This window comes from Paralichthys olivaceus, chromosome 5, assembly GCF_024713975.1.
Source record: "Paralichthys olivaceus isolate ysfri-2021 chromosome 5, ASM2471397v2, whole genome shotgun sequence".
In the NCBI taxonomy this organism is placed as follows: Eukaryota; Metazoa; Chordata; class Actinopteri; order Pleuronectiformes; family Paralichthyidae; genus Paralichthys; species Paralichthys olivaceus.
In genome coordinates, this window is record NC_091097.1 from 16,351,759 (window position 1) to 16,371,895 (window position 20,137).

Consider the following 20,137-nt stretch of genomic DNA (forward strand, 5'->3'; position numbering starts at 1 on the left):
GTTCTTTAGTGACTCTTTATAGAATGTATATCCTGTAGATTTCATCCCAATCCACTCCAGTCCTTTTCCTGCAGGCTGTCTGATCCAAGCTGTGTAGTAGCCGCTTACAGAATAAGAGACCTGACAGCTGATGGTCAGAGGTTGACCTGGCTGCACAGTCACAGAGGCTGGCTGCGTCAAAGTTTCACACTTCACATCTGTTAAAAGAAGAATGTTTTGTCATAAATCATGAAGTTATCCTGCAAAAGAAAAAGTGGTGACTATATGACAAATCCAGGGAGACTCACATGATCCAGCTGCCAAAAGCAGCAGCACAGCTACAGGAGACATCGTTTATGGTGAATCTGACGTGCCGTCAACTCCCCTGTCAGTCTGTTGGGAAGTTTTTATAGTTGAGTAACAAGGAAGGTCTGTGAGTTTGCATAGAATCAAATCTACCAATCATCAGTGATGGTGTCACTGGAGGTAATAGAATAAAATAGGCTGCTCAGTGTTATTAGATCAGCTCTCGGAAAACATGACAGAGAATCACCTCTGCTTACTATAAAATATGATGTATTTTTTATTTCGTTGTATCTGAATGTTTATAATTGACTTTGAAGAGATTACCCTGCCTTTAAGCTCGTACATGCTGGGAAACACTCATGGATGTAAAATACAGTATGTCCATGGATATGCTCAAGTGCTGAAGACATTCTTTGGAAAAGAGGATGCAGAAAATAAGTGAATGGATAGGGAAAAGGATTTCAGGATGATCTGTAGCACAAATATGTGGTGATGGTTTTTGACATGAGTAGGTGTGAGTGTATGTGTTTTGTGTTTATCAGTACTAGAGCTAAATAAGGAACATTTCGTCTTACCTTCCTAAATAGAACTAACTTTACCTCAGACAGATTCTCTGCAGCACACTTTAGGAGACTTTTCAGTCAAGTCATCCTGAAACTCAGAAGCAAAAATCTTCATCTGCCTTCTTCATTTTCAACAAAGAATGAAACCATTATCTTGTTGATTATTGTTCTACTTGGTCAGGATCAATTGGCCTTCAGTGTAGAATGGCAAAAGCCATATTTCTGACTTCTGACTGTTTGGAACGTAACATCAAGAAGACAAGAACAAAAACTGACATTTGATTGATTTTGATATACTATATATTTAAAACGCTGGTATGAAGGTGTGTAAAGTGTGTGAAGGACTTCATGATTTTGGGAAAACGGACGTCACTGAGATCACATTGCTGCTTGTGGTCTGTGGAGGTTTTCGTTCAGCAGCTCCATTGTCTTCAGTCATTGTATTTGTCGAGCACAATAATAAACAGCAGAATCTTCTGTTTTCAGACTGTTCATCTGCAGATGCACCTGCTGTTTGCTGTTGTCTCTGGAGATGGTGAACCGGCCACAGACTGACTGAGAGTAGTAGATAGAGCTACTGCCGTCACTGATAGTAACAACCCACTCTAGTCCTTTTCCAGCAGCCTGCCTGATCCAAGCGTTCCAGTAATTACCACCAAACCCAGAATATGTGCAGGTCAGTGTGTGGGAATCTCCAGGCCCTTTAACCGTCGGTCCAGACTCAGTCAGCGTTTGCCCGTTAGTACCTCGAGAAATTCCAACAACTTGTTAGCCACTGAGACACAGGCATGTTATCTTTCTCAGGAGGTCCGTCAGCAAAGAAGTGGCTGTTCTTACCATCCCAGGCAATGGACAGGATCAGAAAAGCTACTAAATAATCAGGTCCAATCATCGTAAAAGCAAAGTGTCTCTGTCCGGTCTACATTGTGTCTGTCAGTGTCTCCGTCCTTCAGTCTCCAACACATATGTAGAGATGGAAGAGATCAGATCATTTGCATCAACTCAACTAAAAAACTAAAAGATGAAATAAAGTTTTTTATATATATTTATATGTATATATTTACATGTGTGGGTGTGTTGTATCGGTCATTCTGTCTCTTTTAGTCACAGATGAAAGTAAATGATGGTAATTTGTCATCAATTGTTGTATAAATGTTTCTTCTGAAAAATCACATAAACTTTATTATCTTACATTCATTGATTTTGTAAAAAAGAAATCTCACAGAGTATCTTGTGAATTTTGAGACCTTGAGAAAACATAATTCCTTGTATGTTTATTATTATTTATTATAAACTGAAATTATACAACCTGACATGTCAGTCACTGTGATGTCAGAGTATTAAAAGTGGTTTAAATAGTTGCTGTTAAATGACGTTAAGACCAATGTCTGATTCCTCTTTACAGTCCCAGTAAACTGGTCTGAAATCATCAGTAGTCTTTGGGCTCCTCCTCTGGTGGCTTCATGTAACTAGTGTTCAGGCACTGAGGGGTTTTTGTTCAGGTCGGCTGATGGTTTGTATCATTGTGTGTCTCCGGCACAGTAATACACAGCAGTGTCTCCAGGCTGCATGTTCTGTCCCTTTAGAGTCGCTGTGTTGCTGGAAGTGTCTAAGTCGATACTGAACTTGTTCTTTAGTGACTCTTTATAGTATGAAGATCCTGTAGATTTCACCCCAATCCACTCCAGTCCTTTTCCTGCAGGCTGTCTGATCCAAGCTGTCCAGTAGCTGCTCATAGAATACGAGACCTGACAGCTGATGGTCAGAGGTTGACCTGGCTGCACAGTCACAGAGGCTGGCTGCGTCAAAGTTTCACACTTCACATCTGTTAAAAGAAGAATGTTTAGTCATAAATCATGAAGTTATCCTGCAAAAGAAAAAGTGGTGACTATATGACAAATCCAGGGAGACTCACATGATCCAGCTGCCAAAAGCAGCAGCACAGCTACAGGAAACATGGTTTATGGTGAATCTGACTTGCCGTCAACTCCCCTGTCAGTCTGTTGGGAAGTTTTTATAGTTGAGTAACAAGGAAGGTCTGTGAGTTTGCATAGAATCAAATCTACCAATCATCAGTGATGGTGTCACTGGAGGTAATAGAATAGAATAGGCTGCTCAGTGTTATTAGATCAGCCCTGGGAAAACATGACAGAGAATCACCTCTGCTTACTATAAAACATGATGTATTTTGATTTCATTATTTACTCAGTTTTAACACATTGAAATCACATTGTAAGGCTGATGAAACCATGAGCTTTGCTTTGCAGGAAACAATGAAGGCATACATGTAATGTTTGGACAACATTTCAGATTTTTTACCTGGTGAAATGAGATGATTAGATGATTTGGACAAACTTCCCATTATCGATGGGAATACAGATTCTAGGGCCATTGCTAAGAACAATCCCGTCCTTGTAGAATATGAAGTGATCATTTAGTCTTCTGTATTCTCAGGAGGAAGTCAAACTGAGCATTGACCTATAGGCCAAGGTCCCTCTTCACCAGCCCTGTTTGTGATTCACATGAGTTCAAGATGCAGCCAGGGGGAGGATTGTGTCCAGTTTTGGGGGCCTCAGAATTTCCTCTTTGCTATTTGCAGATGATATGGTTCTGTTCACTTCATCACATTGTGACCTGCATGTGTGCTGGGATGAGGGTCAGCACCTTTAACTCTGAGGCCATGGTTCTCTGCTAGAAAACAACAGATCTCTTTCTTTGTGTTGGGACGGAGATTCAGATTTATGTTTGAACCAATTTTATTCTATTGACCTTCCTGAACTGACCTCATTAGTTTCATCATGTAAACCAACAACTTGTCAATTAGACTCTGTCCCAACTGGACTTTTTAAGGAAATGTTCCAGCTGATTGACAGTTCCATATTAAATCAGATTAACATGTCTTTATTAACAGGCTATGTACCTCAAGCCTTTAAGGTAGCTGTTATTAAACCTCTGCTTAAAAAGCCTATACTTGATCCAGAGGTTTTAGCTAATTATGGACCCATATCAAACCTGCCCTTCATTTCAAAAATCATAGAAAAAGCTGTTGCTAATCAGCTGTGTGATTACTTAGATAGTAACGGTTTGCTGGACAAATTTCAGTCAGGATTTAGAATCCATCACAGCACAGAAACAGCACTATTGAAAGTCACTAATGACCTTTTTCTGGCTTCAGATGATGGACTTGTCTCTGTACTCGTCCTGTTGGATCTTAGTGCAGCATTTGACACCATAGATCACAAGATCCTGTTACAGAGACTAGAACAACATATAGGGATCAGAGGAACTGCACTACACTGGTTTAAATCATATTTATCAGATAGATTTCAATTTGTTAACATCAACAATGACCCCTCCATGCACATGCAAGTTAGTCATGGAGTTCCACAAGGTTCTGTTCTTGGACCAATACTCTTCACCTTATACATGCTCCCCTTAGGCAACATCATGAGAAAGCACCACATACACTACCATTGTTACGCAGATGACACCCAGCTGTACATTTCTCTGAGGCATGATGAATCTAATCACTTAGTTCAACTTCAGGAATGTCTCAAGAACATCAAGGCCTGGATGACCCAAAACGTCTTACTTCTAAATTCAGACAAAACTGAGGTCGTTGTAATTGGCCCTAAACATCTTAGAGAATCACTGTCTGAACAGATAGTTACATTGGATGGTGTCAGCTTGGCCCCCAGCTCAACTGTGAGGAACCTTGGAGTTATGTTTGACCAGGACATGTCATTTGACCAACACATAAAACAAGTCTCTCGGACAGCTTTCTTCTACCTGTGCAATATTAACAAAATTAGAAACATCCTGTCTCAGAAGGATGCTGAAAAACTAGTCCACGCATTTGTTACCTCTAGACCAGATTATTGTAATTCCTTATTGTCAGGATGCCCCAGGAAATCAGTAAAAAGTCTCCAGTTGGTCCAAAATGCCGCAGCACGAGCGCTGACAGGAACTAGAAGGAGAGATCGTATTACTCCTGTCTTAGCTTCTCTACATTGGCTCCCTGTAAAATTCTGAATAGATTTCAAAATCCTGCTCCTCACATTTAAAGCCCTTAATAATCAAACCCCTTCATATATCAAAGACTTGATAACACCATATTATCCAAATAGATCACTTCGTTCTCAAAACACAGGCTCTCTTGTGGTTCCAAGAGTCTGTAAGAGTAGAACAGGAGGTAGAGCATTCAGCTACCAGGCTCCTCTCCTGTGGAACCAGCTCCCACTCTGGGTTCGGGAGGCAGACACCATCTCAGCATTTAAAGTTAAACTTAAAACGTTCCTTTTTGATAAAGCCTATAGTTAGTTCTGGATCAGGTGAGTCCTGAACCATCACTTAGTTATTCTGCTATCGGTCTAGACTGCTGGGGGAACTCCCATCATCCACTGAGCACCTCTCCACTTCTCTCTGTCTCTCTGCCCCCCCACATTCACTCATTTATTTATTTTAATACATGTCAATGACTATTTCACTTTGTACTCTCATAGTCTCTCTCTCTCTTTTTCTCTCTCATTTCAGATATCTCTGACCCCAGAACCTCAGGACAACAACTTCTCCTATTACTAATTACAATATCGCAGTAATTCATTATGATATCAAATGTGTCTGTTATCCACAATAATTAATAGTCTTTACACTGTTGTTCACTTTTTAACTAGTCAGATCTGATACCTGATGGCGCTCAAGTGTCCCTGGTCTTTCTCTCCCCTACTTCCCCCTCCCCACTATCCCTCTCTCTTCTCTCCCCTCTTTTCCACCCATCTCTCATCTCCTTCCCCCGTTTTCTTTGCTCACCCCAACCGGTCGAGGCAGATGACCGCCCACATTAAGCCTGGTTCTGCTAGAGGTTTCTCCCTGTTAATGAGGGAGTTTTTCCTCTCCACAGTCGCCAAAGTGCTTGCTCATTGTGGGAACTGTTGGGTTTCTCTATATTTAGATTTTAAGGTCCTGAGCTTCTATGTAAAGTGCCTTGAGATAATGTATATTGTGATTTGGCGCTATACAAATAAAATTGAATCGAATTGAATTGAATTCTAAACCAAATGAAGGAGTTTAATTATTCGGGGTCTTGTCAATGAGTAAGGTAGAATTGAGCAGGAGACTGACAGATACGAGCAATGTTGGAGGCTGAAATAACTTTTCCTCATACACTCCTAACTTATTTCCAACTTTTAGGACTCATTCCTGCAACATTTCCATACATGACTCTCTGGCATGTGTCAGAATGCATGGAAGTGTTTAGCTGCCACGACAGGAAAAGAGAAAGACGTGTAAGATAAAGACTTGAACATGTTATTGTTATATAAATATGTTTTTCATGTTATTGTAGCGTACATTCATCACATAACAAGGAACTCTTCTTGTCATAAGAATGTTCTGTTTATCGTCTTACATTGCAAAAACGTTTCACATCATGATGCCATCACCTATATGATAGAATATAAGTGTGTGCAGAAAGAGGACAGATGGATGGATAAAGCTCTTTGACATGATTTGATCAAGTTCTGCTTCATTCTTGGTTTTAAGATTTGGAGATTCTGCTGATATTGAGCAAGGTGGGTGATTTCTTGACATGTTATGCAGGAGGAATGAGTGAACTGATGAAGAGTTCCTGCAATTATGAAACTTTTATGAAACGGACTGATTCCTCTTTACAGTCCCAGTAAACTGGTCTGAAATCATCAGTAGTCTTTGGGCTCCTCCTCTGGTGGCTTCATGTAACTAGTGTTCAGGCACTGAGGGGTTTTTGTTCAGGTCGGCTGATGGTTTGTATCATTGTGTCTCTGGCACAGTAATACACAGCAGTGTCTCCAGGCTGCATGTTCTGTCCCTTTAGAGTCGCTGTGTTGCTGGAAGTGTCTAAGTCAATACTGAACTTGTTCTTTAGTGACTCTTTATAGGTTGGGTTGTATCCATCACGCTGTCTTCCAATCCACTCCAGTCCTTTTCCTGCAGGCTGTCTGATCCAAGCTGTGCCGTAGCTGCTGACAGAATAAGAGACCTGACAGCTGATGGTCAGAGGTTGACCTGGCTGCACAGTCACAGAGGCTGGCTGCGTCAAAGTTTCACACTTCACATCTGTTGAAAGAAGAATGTTTAGTCATAAATCATGAAGTTATCCTGCAAAAGAAAAAGTGGTGACTATATGACAAATCCAGGGAGACTCACATGATCCAGCTGCCAAAAGCAGCAGCACAGCTACAGGAAACATGGTTTATGGTGAATCTGACGTGCCGTCAACTCCCCTGTCAGTCTGTTGGGAAGTTTTTATAGTTGAGTAACAAGGAAGGTCTGTGAGTTTGCATAGAATCAAATCTACTAATCATCACTGATGGTGTCACTGGAGGTAATAGAATAGAATAGGCTGCTCAGTGTTATTAGATCAGCTCTGGGAAAACATGACAGAGAATCACCTGTGCTTACTATAAAATATGATGTATTTTTTATTTCGTTGGATCTGAATGTTTCTAATTCACTTTGAAGAGATTACCCTGCCTTTAAGCTTGTGCATGCTGGGAAACACTCATGGATGTAAAATACAGTATGTCCATGGATATGCTCAAGTGCTGACGACATTCTTTGGAAAAGAGGATGCAGAAAATAAGTGAATGGATAGGGAAAAGGATTTCTGGATGATTTGTAGCACAAATATGTGGTGATGTTTTTTGACATGAGTAGGTGTGAGTCTATGTGTTTTGTCTTTATCAGTACTAGAGCTAAATAAGGAACATTTCGTCTTACCTTCCTAAATGTTACTAACTTTACCTCAGACAGATTCTCTGCAGCACACTTTAGGAGACTTTTCAGTCAAGTCATCCTGAAACTCAGAAGCAAAAATCTTCATCTGCCTTCTTCATTTTCAACAAAGAATGAAACCATTATCTTGTTGATTATTGTTCTACTTGGTCAGGATCAATTGGCCTTCAGTGTAGAATGGCAAATACCATATTTCTGACTTCTGACTGTTTGGAACGTAACATCAAGAAGACAAGAACAAAAAATGACATATGATTGATTTTGGTATACTATATATATTTAAAACGCTGGTATGAAGGTGTGTAAAGTGTGTGAAGGACTTCATGATTTTGGGAAAACGGACGTCACTGAGATCACATTGCTGCTTGTGGTCTGTGGAGGTTTTTGTTCAGCAGCTCCATTGTCTTCAGTCATTGTATTTGTCGAGCACAATAATAAACAGCAGAATCTTCTGTTTTCAGACTGTTCATCTGCAGATGCACCTGCTGTTTGCTGTTGTCTCTGGAGATGGTGAACCAGCCGCGGACTGACTGAGAGTAGTAGATAGAGCTACTGCCGTCACTGATAGTACCAACCCACTCTAGTCCTTTTCCAGCAGCCTGCCTGATCCAAGCGTTCCAGTAATTACCACCAAACCCAGAATATGTGCAGGTCAGTGTGTGGGAATCTCCAGGCCCTTTAACCGTCTGTCCAGACTCAGTCAGCGTTTGCCCGTTAGTACCTTGAGAAATTCCAACAACTTGTTAGCCACTGAGACACAGGCATGTTATCTTTATCAGGAGGTCCGTCAGCAAAGAAGTTTCTGTTCTTACCATCCCAGGCAATGGACAGGATCAGAAAAGCTACTAAATAATCAGGTCCAATCATCGTAAAAGCAAAGTGTCTCTGTCCGGTCTACAGTGTGTCTGTCAGTGTCTATGTCCTTCAATCTCCAACACATATGTAGAGATGGAAGAGATCAGATCATTTGCATCAACTCAACTAAAAAACTAAAAGATGAAATAAAGTTTTTTATATATATTTATATGTATATATTTACATGTGTGGGTGTGTTGTATCGGTCATTTTGTCTCTTTTAGTCACAGATGAAAGTAAATTATGGTAATTTCTCATCAATTGTTGTAAATTTTTCTTCTGAAAAATCACGTAAACTTTATTATCTTACATTCATCGGTTTTATAAAAAAGAAATCTCACAGAGTAACTTGTGAATTTTGAGACCTTAAGAAAACATAATTCCTTGTATGTTTATTATTATTTATTATAAACTGAAATTATACAACCTGACATGTCAGTCACTGTGATGTCAGAGTATTAAAAGTGGTTTAAATAGTTACTGTTAAATGACGTAAAGACCAATGTCTGATTCCTCTTTACAGTCCCAGTAAACTGGTCTGAAATCATCAGTAGTCTTTGGGCTCCTCCTCTGGTGGCTTCATGTAACTAGTGTTCAGGCACTGAGGGGTTTTTGTTCAGGTCGGCTGATGGTTTGTATCATTGTGTCTCTGGCACAGTAATACACAGCAGTGTCTCCAGGCTGCATGTTCTGTCCCTTTAGAGTCACTGTGTTGCTGGAAGTGTCTAAGTCGATGCTGAACTTGTTCTTTAGTGACTCTTTATAGTATGAAGATCCTGTATCTCTCATCCCAATCCACTCCAGTCCTTTTCCTGCAGGCTGTCTGATCCAAGCTGTCCAGTAGCTAAGAGAATAAGAGACCTGACAGCTGATGGTCAGAGGTCGACCTGGCTGCACAGTCACAGAGGCTGGCTGCGTCAAAGTTTCACACTTCACATCTGTTAAAAGAAGAATGTTTAGTCATACATCATGAAGTTATCCTGCAAAAGAAAAAGTGGTGACTATATGACAAATCCAGGGAGACTCACATGATCCAGCTGCCAAAAGCAGCAGCACAGCTACAGGAAACATGGTTTATGGTGAATCTGACGTGCCGTCAACTCCCCTGTCAGTCTGTTGGGAAGTTTTTATAGTTGAGTAACAAGGAAGGTCTGTGAGTTTGCATAGAATCAAATCTACCAATCATCAGTGATGGTGTCACTGGAGGTAATAGAATAAAATAGGCTGCTCAGTGTTATTAGATCAGCTCTGGGAAAACATGACAGAGAATCACCTCTGCTTACTATAAAATATGATGTATTTTGATTTCATTATTTACTCAGTTTTAACACATTGAAATCACATTGTAAGGCTGATGAAACCATGAGCTTTGCTTTGCAGGAAACAATGAAGGCATACATGTAATGTTTGGACAACATTTCAGATTTGTACCTGGTGAAATGAGATGATTAGTTGATTTGGACAAACTTCCCATTATCGATGGGAATACAGATTCTAGGGCCATTGCTGAGAACAATCCCGTCCTTGTAGAATATGAAGTGATCATTTGGTCTTCTGTATTCTCAGGAGGAACTCAAACTGAGCATTGACCTATCGGCCAAGGTCCCTCTTCACCAGCCCTGTTTGTGATTCACATGAGTTCAAGATGCAGCCAGGGGGAGGATTGTGTCCAGTTTTGGGGGCCTCAGAATTTCCTCTTTGCTATTTGCAGATGATATGGTTCTGTTCACTTCATCACATTGTGACCTGCATGTGTGCTGGGATGAGGGTCAGCACCTTTAACTCTGAGGCCATGGTTCTCTGCTAGAAAACAACAGATCTCTTTCTTTGTGTTGGGACAGAGATTCTACACCAAATGAAGGAGTTTAATTATTCGGGGTCTTGTTAATGAGTAAGGTAGAATTGAGCAGGAGACTGACAGATACGAGCAATGTTGGAGGCTGAAATAACTTTTCCTCATACACTCCTAACTTATTTCCAACTTTTAGGACTCATTCCTGCAACATTTCCATACATGACTCTCTAGCATGTGTCAGAATGCATGGAAGTGTTTAGCTGCCACGACAGGAAAAGAAAAAGTCGTGTAAGATAAAGACTTGAACACTTTATTGTTTTAAAATTAGTTTTTCATGTTATTGTAGCGTACATTCATCACATAACAAGGAACTCTTCTTGTCATAAGAATGTTCTGTTTCTCGTCTTACATTGCGAAAACGTTTCACATCATGAAGCCATCACCTATATGATAGAATATAAGTGTGTACAGAAAGAGGACAGATGGATGGATAAAGCTCTTTGACATGATTTGATCAAGTTCTGCTTCATTCTTGGGTTTAAGATTTGGAGATTCTGCTGATATTGAGCAAGGTGGGTGATTTCTTGACATGTTATGCAGGAGGAATGAGTGAACTGATGAAGAGTTCCTGCAATTATGAAACTTTTATGAAACGGACTGATTCCTCTTTACAGTCCCAGTAAACTGGTCTGAAATCATCAGTAGTCTTTGGGCTCCTCCTCTGGTGGCTTTATGTAACTAGTGTTCAGGCACTGAGGGGTTTTTGTTCAGGTCGGCTGATGGTTTGTATCATTGTGTGTGTCTGGCACAGTAATACACAGCAGTGTCTCCAGGCTGCATGTTCTGTCCCTTTAGAGTCGCTGTGTTGCTGGAAGTGTCTAAGTCGATACTGAACTTGTTCTTTAGTGACTCTTTATAGTATGTAGTTCCTCCAGCACGCCTGCTTCCAATCCACTCCAGTCCTTTTCCTGCAGGCTGTCTGATCCAAGCTGTGTAGTAGCTGCTGACAGAATAAGAGACCTGACAGCTGATGGTCAGAGGTTGACCTGGCCGCACAGTCACAGAGGCTGGCTGCGTCAAAGTTTCACACTTCACATCTGTTAAAAGAAGAATGTTTTGTCATAAATCATGAAGTTATCCTGCAAAAGAAAAAGTGGTGACTATTTGACAAATCCAGGGAGACTCACATGATCCAGCTGCCAAAAGCAGCAGCACAGCTACAGGAAACATGGTTTATGGTGAATCTGACGTGCCGTCAACTCCCCTGTCAGTCTGTTGGGAAGTTTTTATAGTTGAGTAACAAGGAAGGTCTGTGAGTTTGCATAGAATCAAATCTACCAATCATCAGTGATGGTGTCACTGGAGGTAATAGAATAGAATAGGCTGCTCAGTGTTATTAGATCAGCTCTGGGAAAACATGACAGAGAATCACCTCTGCTTACTATAAAATATGATGTATTTTTTATTTCATTGTGTTTGAATGTTTCTAATTCACTTTGAAGAGATTACCCTGCCTTTAAGCTCGTGCATGCTGGGAAACACTCATGGATGTAAAATACAATATGTCCATGGATATGCTCAAGTGCTGAAGACATTCTTTGGAAAAGAGGATGCAGAAAATAAGTGAATGGATAGGGAAAAGGATTTCTGGATGATTTGTAGCACAAATATGTGGTGATGTTTTTTGACATGAGTAGGTGTGAGTGTATGTGTTTTGTCTGTATCAGTACTAGAGCTAAATAAGGAACATTTCGTCTTACCTTCCTAAACATTACTAACTTTACCTCAGACAGATTCTCTGCAGCACACTTTAGGAGACTTTTCAGTCAAGTCATCCTGAAACTCAGACGCAAAAATCTTCATCTGCCTTCTTCATTTTCAACAAAGAATGAAACCATTATCTTGTTGATTATTGTTCTACTTGGTCAGAATCAATTGGCCTTCAGTGTAGAATGGCAAAAGCCATATTTATGACTTCTGACTGTTTGGAACATAACATCAAGAAGACAAGAACAGAAACTGACATTTGATTGATTTTGGTATACTATATATATTTAAAACGCTGGTATGAAGGTGTGTAAAGTGTGTGAAGGACTTCATGATTTTGGGAAAACGGACGTCACTGAGATCCCATTGCTGCTTGTGGTCTGTGGAGGTTTTTGTTCAGCAGCTCCATTGTCTTCAGTCATTGTATTTGTCGAGCACAATAATAAACAGCAGAATCTTCTGTTTTCAGACTGTTCATCTGCAGATGCACCTGCTGTTTGCTGTTGTCTCTGGAGATGGTGAACCGGCCGCCGACTGACTGAGAGTAGTAGATAGAGCTACTGCCGTCACTGATAGTACCAACCCACTCTAGTCCCTTTCCAGCAGCCTGCCTGATCCAAGCGTTCCAGTAATTACCACCAAACCCAGAATATGTGCAGGTCAGTGTGTGGGAATCTCCAGGCCCTTTAACCGTCGGTCCAGACTCAGTCAGCGTTTGCCCGTTAGTACCTCGAGAAATTTCAACAACTTGTCAGCCACTGAGACACAGGCATGTTATCTTTATCAGGAGGTCCGTCAGCAAAGAAGTTGCTGTTCTTACCATCCCAGGCAATGGACAGGATCAGAAAAGCTACTAAATAATCAGGTCCAATCATCGTAAAAGCAAAGTGTCTCTGTCCGGTCTACAGTGTGTCTGTCAGTGTCTCCGTCCTTCAGTCTCCAACACATATGTAGAGATGGAAGAGATCAGATCATTTGCATCAACTCAACTAAAAAACTAAAAGATGAAATAAAGTTTTTATATATATTTATATGTATATATTTACATGTGTGGGTGTGTTGTATCGGTCATTTTGTCTCTTTTAGTCACAGATGAAAGTAAATGATGGTAATTTGTCATTAATTGTTGTAAATGTTTCTTCGGAAAAATCACGTAAACTTTATTATCTTACATTCATCGGTTTTATAAAAAATAAATCTCACAGAGTAACTTGTGAATTTTGAGACCTTAAGAAAACATAATTCCTTGTATGTTTATTATTATTTATTATAAACAGAAATTATACAACCTGACATGTCAGTCACTGTGATGTCAGAGTATTAAAAGTGGTTTAAATAGTTGCTGTTAAATGACGTTAAGACCAATGTCTGATTCCTCTTTACAGTCCCAGTAAACTGGTCTGAAATCATCAGTAGTCTTTGGGCTCCTCCTCTGGTGGCTTCATGTAACTAGTGTTCAGGCACTGAGGGGTTTTTGTTCAGGTCGGCTGATGGTTTGTATCATTGTGTCTCTGGCACAGTAATACACAGCAGTGTCTCCAGGCTGCATGTTCTGTCCCTTTAGAGTCGCTGTGTTGCTGGAAGTGTCTACGTCGATACTGAACTTGTTCTTTAGTGACTCTTTATAGTATGTAGTTCCTCCAGCTCTCATCCCAATCCACTCCAGTCCTTTTCCTGCAGGCTGTCTGACCCAAGCTGTGTAGTAGCTGCTGACAGAATAAGAGACCTGACAGCTGATGGTCAGATGTTGACCTGGCCGCACAGTCACAGAGGCTGGCTGCGTCAAAGTTTGACACTTCACATCTGTTAAAAGAAGAATGTTTAGTCATACATCATGAAGTTATCCTGCAAAAGAAAAAGTGGTGACTATATGACAAATCCAGGGAGACTCACATGATCCAGCTGCCAAAAGCAGCAGCACAGCTACAGGAAACATGGTTTATGGTGAATCTGACGTGCCGTCAACTCCCCTGTCAGTCTGTTGGGAAGTTTTTATAGTTGAGTAACAAGGAAGGTCTGTGAGTTTGCATAGAATCAAGTCTACCAATCATCAGTGATGGTGTCACTGGAGGTAATAGAATAGAATAGGCTGCTCAGTGTTATTAGATCAGCTCTGTGAAAACATGACAGAGAATCACCTCTGCTTACTATAAAATATGATGTATTTTGATTTCGTTGTGTTTGAATGTTTCTAATTCACTTTGAAGAGATTACCTTTAAGCTTGTGCATGCTGGGAAACCCTCATGGATGTAAAATACAGTATGTCCATGGATATGCTCAAGTGCTGAAGACATTCTTTGGAAAAGAGGATGCAGAAAATAAGTGAATGGATAGGGAAAAGGATTTCTGGATGATTTGTAGCACAAATATGTGGTGATGTTTTTTGACATGAGTAGGTGTGAGTGTATGTGTTTTGTCTTTATCAGTACTAGAGCTAAATAAGGAACATTTCGTCTTACCTTCCTAAATGTTACTAACTTTACCTCAGACAGATTCTCTGCAGCACACTTTAGGAGACTTTTCAGTCAAATCATCCTGAAACACAGACGCAAAAATCTTCATCTGCCTTCTTCATTTTCAACAAAGAATAAAACCATTAACTTGTTGATTATTGTTCTACTTGGTCAGGATCAATTGGCCTTCAGTGTAGAATGGCAAAAGCCATATTTCTGACTTCTGACTGTTTGGAACGTAACATCAAGAAGACAAGAACAGAAACTGACATTTGATTGATTTTGGTATACTATATATATTTAAAACGCTGGTATGAAGGTGTGTAAAGTGTGTGAAGGACTTCATGATTTTAGGAAAACGGACGTCACTGAGATCACATTGCTGCTTGTGGTCTGTGGAGGTTTTCGTTCAGCAGCTCCATTGTCTTCAGTCATTGTATTTGTCGAGCACAATAATAAACAGCAGAATCTTCTGTTTTCAGACTGTTCATCTGCAGATGCACCTGCTGTTTGCTGTTGTCTCTGGAGATGGTGAACCGGCCGCGGACTGACTGAAGGTAGTAGATAGAGCTACTGCCGTCACTGATAGTAACAACCCACTCTAGTCCTTTTCCAGCAGCCTGCCTGATCCAAGCGTTCCAGTAATTACCACCAAACCCAGAATATGTGCAGGTCAGTGTGTGGGAATCTCCAGGCCCTTTAACCGCTGGTCCAGACTCAGCCAGCGTTTGCCCGTTAGTACCTCGAGAAATTCCAACAACTTGTCAGCCACTGAGACACAGGCATGTTATCTTTATCAGGAGGTCCGTCAGCAAAGAAGTTGCTGTTCTTACCATCCCAGGCAATGGACAGGATCAGAAAAGCTACTAAATAATCAGGTCCAATCATCGTAAAAGCAAGGTGTCTCTGTCCGGTCTACAGTGTGTCTCTCAGTGTCTCCGTCCTTCAATCTCCAACACATATGTAGAGATGGAAGAGATCAGATCATTTGCATCAACTAGACTAAAAAACCAAGAGATGAAATAAAGTTTTTTATATATATTTATATGTATATATTTACATGTGTGGGTGTGTTGTATCGGTCATTCAGTCTCTTTTAGTCACAGATGAAAGTAAATTATGGTAATTTGTCATTAATTGTTGTAAATTTTTCTTCTGAAAAATCACATAAACTTTATTATCTTACATTCATCGGTTTAAAAAAAAAGAAATCTCACAGAGTAACTTGTGAATTTTGAGACCTTGAGAAAACATAATTCCTTGTATGTTTATTATTATTTATTATAAACTGAAATTATACAACCTGACATGTCAGTCACTGTGATGTCAGAGTATTAAAAGTGGTTTAAATAGTTACTGTTAAATGACGTTAAGACCAATGTCTGATTCCTCTTTACAGTCCCAGTAAACTGGTCTGAAATCATCAGTAGTCTTTGGGCTCCTCCTCTGGTGGCTTCATGTAACTAGTGTTCAGGCACTGAGGGGTTTTTGTTCAGGTCGGCTGATGGTTTGTATCATTGTGTGTCTCTGGCACAGTAATACACAGCAGTGTCTCCAGGCTGCATGTTCTGTCCCTTTAGAGTCACTGTGTTGCTGGAAGAGTCTGAGTCGATACTGAACTTGTTCTTTAGTGACTCTTTATAGTATGTAGTTCCTCCACCATGCCTGCTTCCAATCCACTCCAGTCCTTTTCCTGCAGGCTGTCTGATCCAAGATGTGTAGTAGCTGCTGACAGAATAAGAGACCTGACAGCTGATGGTCAGAGTTTGACCTTGCTGCACAGTCACAGAGGCTGGCTGCGTCAAAGTTTCACACTTCACATCTGTTAAAAGAAAAATGTTTAGTCATACATCATGAAGTTATCCTGCAAAAGAAAAAGTGGTGACTATATGACAAATCCAGGGAGACTCACATGATCCAGCTGCCAAAAGCAGCAGCACAGCTACAGGAAACATGGTTTATGGTGAATCTGACGTGCCGTCAACTCCCCTGTCAGTCTGTTGGGAAGTTTTTATAGTTGAGTAACAAGGAAGGTCTGTGAGTTTGCATAGAATCAAATCTACCAATCATCAGTGATGGTGTCACTGGAGGTAATAGAATAGAATAGGCTGCTCAGTGTTATTAGATCAGCTCTGGGAAAACATGACAGAGAATCACCTCTGCTTACTATAAAACATGATGTATTTTGATTTCATTATTTACTCAGTTTTAACACATTGAAATCACATTGTAAGGCTGATGAAACCATGAGCTTTGCTTTGCAGGAAACAATGAAGGCATACATGTAATGTTTGGACAACATTTCAGATTTGTACCTGGTGAAATGAGATGATTAGTTGATTTGGACAAACTTCCCATTATCGATGGGAATACAGATTCTAGGGCCATTGCTAAGAACAATCCCGTCCTTGTAGAATATGAAGTGATCATTTAGTCTTCTGTATTCTCAGGAGGAAGTCAGACTGAGCATTGACCTATAGGCCAAGGTCCCTCTTCACCAGCCCTGTTTGTGATTCACATGAGTTCAAGATGCAGCCAGGGGGAGGATTGTGTCCAGTTTTGGGGGCCTCAGAATTTCCTCTTTGCTATTTGCAGATGATATGGTTCTGTTCACTTCATCACATTGTGACCTGCATGTGTGCTGGGATGAGGGTCAGCACCTTTAACTCTGAGGCCATGGTTCTCTGCTAGAAAACAACAGATCTCTTTCTTTGTGTTGGGACGGCGATTCTACACCAAATGATGGAGTTTAATTATTCGGGGTCTTGTTAATGAGTAAGGTAGAATTGAGCAGGAGACTGACAGATACGAGCAATGTTGGAGGCTGAAATAACTTTTCCTCATACACTCCTAACTTATTTCCAACTTTTAGGACTCATTCCTGCAACATTTCCATACATGACTCTCTAGCATGTGTCAGAATGCATGGAAGTGTTTAGCTGCCACGACAGGAAAAGAAAAAGACGTGTATCATAAAGACTTGAACATGTTATTGTTATATAAATATGTTTTTCATGTTATTGTAGCGTACATTCATCACATAACAAGGAACTCTTCTTGTCATAAGAATGTTCTGTTTATCGTCTTACATTGCAAAAACGTTTCACATCATGAAGCCATCACCTATATGATAGAATATAAGTGTGTGCAGAAAGAGGACAGATGGATGGATAAAGCTCTTTGACATGATTTGATCAAGTTCTGCTTCATTCTTGGGTTTAAGATTTGGAGATTCTGCTGATATTGAGCAAGGTGGGTGATTTCTTGACATGTTATGCAGGAGGAATGAGTGAACTGATGAAGAGTTCCTGCAATTATGAAACTTTTATGAAACAGACTGATTCCTCTTTACAGTCCCAGTAAACTGGTCTGAAATCATCAGTAGTCTTTGGGCTCCTCCTCTGGTGGCTTCATGTAACTAGTGTTCAGGCACTGAGGGGTTTTTGTTCAGGTCGGCTGATGGTTTGTATCATTGTGTCTCTCTGGCACAGTAATACACAGCAGTGTCTCCAGGCTGCATGTTCTGTCCCTTTAGAGTTGCTGTGTTGCTGGAAGTGTCTAAGTCGATAGTGAACTTGTTCTTTAGTGACTCTTTATAGTATGTATATCCTCGACCATGCCTCATCCCAATCCACTCCAGTCCTTTTCCTGCAGGCTGTCTGATCCAAGCTGTCCAGTAGCTGCTGACAGAATAAGAGACCTGACAGCTGATGGTCAGAGTTTGACCTGGCTGCACAGTCACAGAGGCTGGCTGCGTCAAAGTTTCACACTTCACATCTGTTAAAAGAAGAATGTTTAGTCATAAATCATGAAGTTATCCTGCAAAAGAAAAAGTGGTGACTATATGACAAATCCAGGGAGACTCACATGATCCAGCTGCCAAAAGCAGCAGCACAGCTACAGGAAACATGGTTTATGGTGAATCTGACGTGCCGTCAACTCCCCTGTCAGTCTGTTGGGAAGTTTTTATAGTTGAGTAACAAGGAAGGTCTGTGAGTTTGCATAGAATCAAATCTACCAATCATCAGTGATGGTGTCACTGGAGGTAATAGAATAAAATAGGCTGCTCAGTGTTATTAGATCAGCTCTGGGAAAACATGACAGAGAATCACCTCTGCTTACTATAAAATATGATGTATTTTTAATTTTGTTGTGTTTGAATGTTTCTAATTCACTTTGAAGAGATTACCTTTAAGCTCGTGCATGCTGGGAAACCCTCATGGATGTAAAATACAGTATGTCCATGGATATGCTCAAGTGCTGAAGACATTCTTTGGAAAAGAGGATGCAGAAAATAAGTGAATGGATAGGGAAAAGGATTTCTGGATGATTTGTAGCACAAATATGTGGTGATGTTTTTTGACATGAGTAGGTGTGAGTGTATGTGTTTTGTCTTTATCAGTACTAGAGCTAAATAAGGAACATTTCGTCTTACCTTCCTAAATGTTACTAACTTTACCTCAGACAGATTCTCTGCAGCACACTTTAGGAGACTTTTCAGTCAAGTCATCCTGAAACTCAGACGCAAAAATCTTCATCTGCCTTCTTCATTTTCAACAAAGAATGAAACCATTATCTTGTTGATTATTGTTCTACTTGGTCAGGATCAATTGGCCTTCAGTGTAGAATGGCAAATACCATATTTCTGACTTCTGACTGTTTGGAAGGTAACATCAAGAAGACAAGAACAAAAACTGTCATATGATTGATTTTGGTATACTATATATATTTAAAACGCTGGTATGAAGGTGTGTAAAGTGTGTGAAGGACTTCATGATTTTGGGAAAACGGACGTCTCTGAGATCACATTGCTGCTTGTGGTCTGTGGAGGTTTTTGTTCAGCAGCTCCATTGTCTTCAGTCATTGTATTTGTCAAGCACAATAATAAACAGCAGAATCTTCTGTTTTCAGACTGTTCATCTGCAGATGAACCTGCTGTTTGCTGTTGTCTCTGGAGATGGTGAACCGGCCACAGACTGACTGAGAGTAGTAGATAGAGCTACTGCCGTCACTGATAGTAGCAACCCACTCTAGTCCTTTTCCAGCAGCCTGCCTGATCCAAGCGTTCCAGTAATTACCACCAAACCCAGAATATGTGCAGGTCAGTGTGTGGGAATCTCCAGGCCCTTTAACCGTCGGTCCAGACTCAGTCAGCGTTTGCCCGTTAGTACCTCGAGAAATTCCAACAAGTTGTTAGCCACTGAGACACAGGCATGTTATCTTTATCAGGAGGTCCGTCAGCAAAGAAGTTGCTGTTCTTACCATCCCAGGCAATGGACAGGATCAGAAAAGCTACTAAATAATCAGGTCCAATCATCGTAAAAGCAAAGTGTCTCTGTCCGGTTTATAATGTGTCTGTCTGTGTCTCCGTCCTTCAATCTCCAACACATATGTAGAGATGGAAGAGATCAGATCATTTGCATCAACTCGACTAAAAAACCAAGAGATGAAATAAAGTTTTTTATATATATTTATATGTATATATTTACATGTGTGGGTGTGTTGTATCGGTCATTCTGTCTCTTTTAGTCACAGATGAAAGTAAATTATGGTAATTTGTCATCAATTGTTGTAAATTTTTCTTCTGAAAAATCACGTAAACTTTATTATCTTACATTCATTGATTTTGTAAAAAAGAAATCTCACA

At 40.4% G+C, this 20,137-nt stretch overlaps 1 protein-coding gene across 1 annotated transcript in view; it reads right to left on the reverse strand.

Annotated features, from left to right (window-relative positions):
• Positions 1-7,109, reverse strand: part of ighd (immunoglobulin heavy constant delta) — a 67,977-nt gene extending 60,868 nt beyond the window's left edge. The window contains exons 1-2 of the mRNA XM_069525275.1: positions 7,032-7,109; positions 6,640-6,941 (exon numbers count right to left, since the gene is read on the reverse strand). Coding sequence (XP_069381376.1) covers positions 6,640-6,941; positions 7,032-7,074 — 345 coding nt within the window. The 5' untranslated portion in view covers positions 7,075-7,109. The remainder of the gene's footprint in view (positions 1-6,639; positions 6,942-7,031) is intronic.
• Positions 7,110-20,137: the final 13,028 nt, after the last annotated feature.